Source organism: Nematolebias whitei, chromosome 5 (genome assembly GCF_014905685.2).
Source record: "Nematolebias whitei isolate Nwh7 chromosome 5, NemWhi1, whole genome shotgun sequence".
NCBI lineage: Eukaryota > Metazoa > Chordata > Actinopteri > Cyprinodontiformes > Rivulidae > Nematolebias > Nematolebias whitei.
This window is the reverse complement of record NC_056502.1, coordinates 16,042,733-16,050,504: the sequence shown is the minus strand read 5'-3', so window position 1 is coordinate 16,050,504 and position 7,772 is coordinate 16,042,733. Positions and strand designations below refer to the sequence as shown.

The 7,772-nt window shown below is 44.9% G+C and overlaps 1 protein-coding gene across 1 annotated transcript in view; it reads left to right on the top strand.

The window, feature by feature from the left end:
* si:dkeyp-69b9.3 (myocardin) overlaps positions 1-5,274 on the top strand; it is a 19,135-nt gene extending 13,861 nt beyond the window's left edge. Inside the window, exons 6-15 of the mRNA XM_037676618.1 lie at positions 811-983; positions 1,104-1,244; positions 1,891-2,056; positions 2,155-2,317; positions 2,423-2,567; positions 3,247-3,837; positions 3,930-4,028; positions 4,186-4,308; positions 4,396-4,450; positions 4,543-5,274. Of these exons, the coding sequence (XP_037532546.1) occupies positions 811-983; positions 1,104-1,244; positions 1,891-2,056; positions 2,155-2,317; positions 2,423-2,567; positions 3,247-3,837; positions 3,930-4,028; positions 4,186-4,308; positions 4,396-4,450; positions 4,543-4,961 (2,075 nt within the window). The 3' untranslated portion in view covers positions 4,962-5,274. The remainder of the gene's footprint in view (positions 1-810; positions 984-1,103; positions 1,245-1,890; positions 2,057-2,154; positions 2,318-2,422; positions 2,568-3,246; positions 3,838-3,929; positions 4,029-4,185; positions 4,309-4,395; positions 4,451-4,542) is intronic.
* Positions 5,275-7,772: the final 2,498 nt, after the last annotated feature.

Sequence of the window (7,772 nt, the reverse complement as noted above, 5' to 3'; positions counted from 1 at the left end):
TAGTTTTGTGTTGTGTTTCCTTGACTGATGAAGCCTTCCGGATGGAAGGTGAAATGTTTCAGCAAAAACAGAAACTGTCCAGATGACCTGACTGAAAATTGTTGGGTTTCAGGGTTTATCTTATTTTTTCTAGATGGATATGATACATCACTTCTCTTATCCAATGTGCATATGCTGGGAGTGGGAGGGTGTGGGTCCTTGCACAAAACAAGTCTCCTGGCCAAAAGAGAGCCAAAGCTATAACATCCTTCTTGTACTTGCTGAAGGACCACCCCAAACACTGGGATGAGTGGTGATGAGTGTCCAGTGTTTTCACATATCCCAGGGAAGGTGTCAAAAATAGATTGCCAAGAAGTCTGTAGTTTGGGACAGGTCCAGAATGTATGCAGGAGTTTAGCTGGAGTTTGTTTACAACAATTACATGCGGGGTCCAGGTCTGCTTTGACCATGGACAGCTTGTCCTGGACCAGTGCAGCCGGTGCACCACCTTGAATTGAACCACAGCATGTCTCAGACATATTGAGGATGAGTAAATGTTCTTAATGATCTTTCTCCAGATTGATATGGATTCCTCTAAGTCCTTTTCCCATTTCAGTTTAAGGGAATCCAAACTGGTCTCATGATATAAAATACGTTTTTTATGCCAAACTTTGTAATCTGTCTGACTCCTTGGAAGCAAAATATAAGGAATTATGTGATGAATTTTGCCTAGTACTTTGTTTTTGTCAGACTTTTACTTTTTTTTTTTAATCCAGTCTTCTTTGCTTATGCTTGGATCTTGTCTCCTCCTCTCGCCCTTCCTTTCTGCAGGTCCGCTCACTTTCTCTGCAGATGTTTTCGAAGATGACATCTCCTCCTCCTTGATCTCCGAGCATCACCAGTCGGCGCCGGTTTCCTTGTTGCCCGTGCTCCCAGTTGACCAATCATTAAGTGACTGCTCAGCTGTGGGCCTGACCCTCAATCAGAGTCCCAGTCATGCACAGGTGATTAAAAAGGAACAGCTGAAACTTTTAGTTTCATCTGACAGGCTTTAAACTAATTAGCCTTAAAGGCCTACCGTCGCTTGAGGGGACGGATCTGATTTTCTTATACTCTGCTTTCAGTCTAGTTTGGCGTTGCTCCCGGCAACCGTGGGCATCAGACAACCTCTGAGTGTAGCACTGGGCGAACCAAACTCCATGGCAACAACTGGAAGACAAAATGGGATGTATCCTACCTCTCAGACGACACCCTTACTGCCAAAGGTAGAGAGGGGTTAATTCAACCTTTCATTAGTCCTTCCTGCTTCACTCTCACTTTCTTCCCTTTTGTTGAACGTTTTTTTTAAACCTAAAGCTAAAATTGTGTCAACGAGAACAGAAGAAAACGCATTTATTAGTGTCAATTTCATTCATAAAAGCAATATTTCAGTTGTTTCTGTGCATGTGTGCGCGTGCTGTAATGATAGTCACAGCTGGTGTACAGCAGCAGAGCCCTGTGGAGGTCTTTAACCTAACCGGACAGTCACACCCGTGTGTGTGTTTTTTAACAAAAAGGAACAACAGCAAAAACAACAACAACAGCAAGCCTCTGCTGTAACTGCTCTGAATTCATTACTGTCAATTTGTACTTGTGGGCGAGCTCAGTGTTTGCCATGTAGGTTAATACATTCCCACAAGCTGCGCGGGTACATGTCAGCACCAGCGCACACTGTCGTCTGGAGATTTGTGAGGCGTTTACACGTAATTTTTGAAGGAATTTAACCTTCGTGCGGGGCAAACACGTCAACCACTGTAAACTGACTTGACATTTACATTGATGTCCTGCATGTGTCGTTCTCTCAAATTAATCTCAAGGACTGTGTTGTGATTAGCAGCTTGACGGAAGACTGAGCAATCTGTGTGTTTACAGACAGCTCGGCCCCCCAGCCCCACCTGCTCCTCGTCTCTGGCCCCTCCCTTAAACTTTAACCATCTCCCTCGCCCGCGGAAACCACGGGACATCAAACCCAAAATGAGAAAACTCAAGTATCACCAGTACATTCCTCCAGACCAGAGGGGAGCGTCTGGGACTGGAGGTGCTCATTTAAGACTTCTTGTCTACATTTTCTTTCAACGCACAATACTTTTCTTTAACAAATTGAGATGAATAACTGATAAACTGGGCTGTTTCTAGTGGGAGGAGCCAAACAGCAGAGCCCGACCACCCCTACCCAGTCTTTAGACCCGGCCTATTCCCATCTCCTAACACAGCAGCAGGTCTTCCTTCAGCTCCAGATCCTGCAGAGCCAACAGCAGCAGCAGCTCCAGCCTCCACAGCAGCTCACAGTAGTACCCAGGTAGGCAAACCCTACTGATGACACATCAACTGATCTGTGCAGTATCAATAATCTGTTAGTCCTGAGATGTTTTTGCTGGAGTCAATAGTTCTGTTGTTCCTTTAGTGGAGATCATAATGATCTTGTAAAGACTTCTGGTGCCACGTCTCTGAGTCGCCAACCTGCTCCTGCCCCATCAAACCCACCCTCCATGGACACAAACCATGGATCCAAACCTGAGCCGCTTCCTGCAAACCTTGTGGATTTAACAGTAAGAGAAAAGAACACTCTCAACTAAATGACTGAAATTTTTTTATGCTCAATGCCAAAAGCAAAAAGGTGATAATGTTGTTTTTTTTTTTGCCAACTTTGTTTATAGCTTTCGTAATGGGCTCATGAATGTGGTGAGAATGTGTGAAAGTGGTTCTCATGAACCACTGAACAAATAAAGTCAATCAGTGAATCCACTCTGTGCTTTGCACATTGCGCCATGTCTTAGTTAAACTATTTGGCCTTAACTTGCAGAGTCAGCACTTTTGCATGAACCACTGGACAAATTTTAGTGAAACCTTTAGACAGTAATCAAACGCTGGAAATCTAAAACTGATTAACATTTTGTAGCCAACCTAATTCAAGATGGCCACCACAGGTAATCCACTTTAGCAAACACAAAACGGGCTCTAACTTAGTCAGTTTTACAGATATTGAGCTAATATCAGTGTGGTAGCTGCTGAGAGTGGTTCTCTGAGTGCTAACAGATTGCATGAGATAATGCATAACGTCTGTTGTAAGGTCTGAACAAGCAGCTATGACTCTGTTCCTTCTCAACACAAGATCTTTGTTTAAAACTGTCACAAAAGTCAGTGGGCCTTTGATTTCCATTAAGAACAACTAATGATTCTGATCCTTGTTGCTTTTCCATCTTTAATCCCCCACCCCCCCCCCTTCAGGTGTCGGAGTTGCGGCAACAGCTACGTAAGCGTGGCCTCCCCGTCTCGGGCACCAAGCCTGCCTTGTTGCAACGACTTCGTCCCTTTCAGCTTCTGCCAGCGGGCCCCAACCCTGCTCCCCTATGCAAACTGGGCACCAGCCCGGAGCCCCTCACTCCTTCCCCGTCGCTACCACCCAGTCACAGCCCTGGCTCAGGCCTCAGCTCTGGACTGGACTCGCCCAGCAGCAGCCCGAACCAACAGCTGTACATCCAAGATGGAGGAGCTCCTAATGGGATTCTCTGTGACGTTTCGAGCAGAGATCCAACTGGAACTCTGAGCGCCGTCCCAAACGGATACGCAAACGCAGCGTCAGTCAGTTTGGCGGGTGAACAGTGCCGCCTCACCAGCGCCGTCTTCTTGGCTCCTGCCAGCACCGCCTCAGGACTTCCGAGTCCCAGTTTACCCGTGTCGTCCTCCTCACCCCTGCAGTGTGGGACTCCCTGGAAAAGTGAAAGCGAGCAGCTGCAGCAGCAGCTGAGTGTGGAGCTGCAGATGAGGGGGAGGAAGAGGAGCAGGCTCAGTCACTCCTCCATGCACGTTGGCAATGAGGTGAGGACTTGTGAGCTTTAATTATTTGTCATTTGAAGGTTTGAAAAACTATTTATCCATTAGAAACTGATGATCTTCAACTTTCTAACTAGTCCAGTGAGGGATCCCTTCATCCGTTCCTGCAACAGGATCCAGGGTGCTTTAGAGGGAAGCCAGAAATAAATGCGCAAACAGAAGTGTTGTTGACTCAGGTAAACATCTTTAAAGTGATATATCTTTTATTTTACAATGCACCTAGAAAAGCCTTTTGCTACAGAACATTTCTCACTTTCTCTTGGGAACGTGCTCCCATCACCAGCTGTCAACTAATTTCCCCCCTTGCTTTCTAATCATGTGGTTTGCTGCCAGCCGTGTGATGTGATCGGCCATGACTTTGAGCTGCCACTGCAGATTACGGCAAGTCCCGTTCAGGCCTCACCTGGCATTCGAAGCTTGGAGGAAGAACTGCAGGAGGCTATCCAGAAGGCACAGGTAAATCTGCAGAGAGCAGGAGATTGACCAAAAAAAAAATTCTTTATCGCTGCAAAGTGAAGTACCTTTCCTTTCCTTGGCCAACAGATGGACCCTCGACAGTCCATAGACGACATTCTTAATGAGCCCATTACTTGTGACGGTGAGTTTCCCACAATGCTTCAGGAATACATATTTAATGACACTTGTATTTCTTCCATGTCTAATCCTTTTTACAACCCATCCTTCTTCCAGGCTCTTATAATGTCTCTGATCATAAATCCCCCGCCCACTCAGTCCTGGACCCTTCTTCTTCTTCTTCTCAAACCGAGCAGTTCCAGTCCTTTCAGCAACAAGATGACAACTTCCTTCCCTCGCCACTTTGCTCTTCTCTTCTCCTGGAGCTTCCACCATCTCCTGCTGTAATAAACCCAAGTCAGGTTGTACCTGCTCCTCCTCCTCCGCCAATCTGCATCTCCCCTCCTCCCGCCACAAGAAAGTCACGGAAACGACGATCCGCTACGTTGTTTGACGCCGCCGACTGGCTTGAGACCCTAACGTCTGGCCTTTACCCTCTTACCCCACCGAAAGCTCCCTTTATTGAGTCCGACTTCAGTCTGGATTCCGATCTGAATGTGAACCGAGTACTGGATCTACTGGTAGAGCAGTGGTAAAGACTTGGAAGAAGTGCACCGCATTTATGTTTGGATAACCATTTTATATGTACAGCAGCTGAGCGTGGTTTTTCCAATAGTCCTGGATGTAGTGAAGTGTTTACATTCTCTTAGGGAACAGTTTCTAACGTCCATGAGGCTGTCAGAGTCACCGGCTCCACGCAATGTCGAGAACTGGTTTCATTACAGCCATCCTCAGTTTTGGTGGGGAAATGAGAACAAAAATACACAAACACACACACACACACATATGTCCGTGCACCCTAAGAGCACACAGACACTGCAAAGCACCGTTTTAAAGCACGTTGGCTCAGCCAGAAGAACAACTTGTTAAATTGATAGTGATCCTTCTGATCGTTTGAAGTGGAGTTCTGTGGAAAGGTTATGAACTATTAATACGTTACCTTTTGTAGATAGCTCTCTGAATGACCTCGGTTTGTAGAAATAGCTTCATTTTGACAAAACCGACAAGCTAACCGCTAATTTAAGGGGGCTAGCTGTTAGCTTTACGACAGCAATTATCCAAAGTAGATTATTTCCGTTTTAAAACAATACCAACCTCAGAAAATTTATTGAAATTCATACAAATGCTACTTATGAACCTGTGCATTACTATCACTTTTACATCACACAGTTATTAACATTTATTTCTGTGGTTATTTGCAAGTTGCATCATCAACAGCTAGCTGAAGCAGTTAAGATGCATCCTGGAGCACTTCCTTTGGAAATATAACTTTTCAAATAAAATATATGTGTAATGTAAAACTAATAGGGGTGTAAAGGATAAAAAATGGTGTTTGCTGAAACTGTTGTGATTTTTTTTTAGTTATTTGAGTTGTTTTGAACAGCTGAGTCACCACCTCCATGGTCCTCAGTAAAAAAAAAAAAAAGGAGGATTGCTCTCTTTGGGATGAGGGTGAGGTCCTGCCTCAACTGGAGGGCTTTATGTATCTTGAGGTTTTGTTCAGGAGTGAGAGAAGAATGGGGCATGAGATCGACCGGTGAAGCTTCCTGTGCCGGTTCATTGTGGTGAAGAGGAAGCTGAGCTGCAAGTCTCAGTCTACATTCCTACCCTCACCTTTAGTCACAAACTCTGTGTGTTGACCAAAAGAACAAGATTGTAGATACAAGCATTCAAAATGAATTTTTTTTCTGTAGAGCTTTCTCTTAGAGAAAGGGTGAGAAGTTCAGCTATCCAGGAGGGACTTGTCTTGGGAAAAACCAGTTGAGGTGGTTGAAGATGCCCTCTGGACGTCTCCCCAGAGAGGTTTTCTAGACATGTCCAACTGGGAGGAGACCCCAAATAAGACCCAGGATAGATTGGAGAGACTATGTCTCTTGGATGGCCTGAGAAAACCTTGATGCCCTCCCAGAAAAGCTGGAAAAGTTGGTTGTAGAAATCTTGACCCTGCATAGATAAGCTGTTAGCTAGTCTGGTTATATTTAAACTGAGATCATTCAAAGAGTTATTTACAACAGCAAGCATATTGTGTTTGTAACCCATTCCAATAAAAGCCCATTTCAAAGGATCTGAACTGTCAATTTTGAGTTAAAATGCTTCCTGGTTGCACTGTGAGAACAATGTCTCCAAAACTCATTGTCAGATTGGGTTCAGTGTGGCCCCTGGTGTTGACTCAGTTTTCAGTCTTGGCCATTCATAAAACCCATTCAGTGTGTGTAAAAACCCAGGCAGAGCGCACAGCTTGTGTGTGGCTGCAGCCCGTAACCCCGATGCCAGACACACAGTCGGCAAGCGGCGGGAGAAACCTGGCAGAGACCACCACCAAGAAGTGTGCGCTGTCTTGAGTGGATGTGTGTTTTCATTCTATCTGTACATCGTTCACTTCATTTGCAGATGTTTGTCTGCTTACAGTCGAAGGTGCATGTTTCTGAGGCTGGTTGCTCTAGATTACACAGCAGACATTTATTGTCTTTTCACTGCCAGCGGGCAGAAGAACTCTGCTGTTTCTGAGAATAATCATCAGCACAACCAGATTCCTCTGCTAAAGTCATGACTTTCCAAGAGAGCAATCATGCATCCGCAAGCACAAAAATAGTTCCCACTCATATGCACCGATCAGCTGAGCGAAAGTTCCCTCGTCGCTTTGCAAAAAAAAAACAACAGGTGGTCGTTTTGTTCCCTGATTAACCCCAGCAGCTTCTGCCCCGCGTGGGGTGCTTACCAAAGCTGGTTTTTGACCCAACACTGAGGCGACACCTGTTCAGTTCAGGTGAATTATTGCTTTAAAAGTGTCACCAGATGTTATTAAACCACACGTACGCACTGATGAATGCAAAAGACCAATTATAGCTGGAGTCGCTGCATTGTGTTCGCATGAGCTGATGCAGCACAAGCTCAATATTTTATCAGTGACTGTGATGGTGGTTTTATTGTACGTTCTACATGATTTACTGGTCACACAGAATCCGTTAGCACAATCCTCCTTCAGTTGCTTGTACTCGTTTTTTTCCCACTGAGCTAAACTTTATTAATGAACCAAAGCCTGACAGAGGTCAGCTGCCATTAACCTGCACTATACCACAGACGTAATTCAGATAAAGGATCCCATCTACAGAAAATTAGACTCAAATGCTAATTGGCTGCATATCCCTATCAATCATATCGAAGAGCTCTGACTGAACAATGAACGTCTGGAACTTTTCAATCATTTGTATCATTTAATAACCAACTGGACAGCCTTCTGTACCGCCATTTAATATTCTGTTATCTTCCTTCTCAGTGAAGCAAAGCACTGTCTGCTACTTGATTTGTGTAACGTATTTCGAAAGTTAAACCTTTTTTTTTAATGT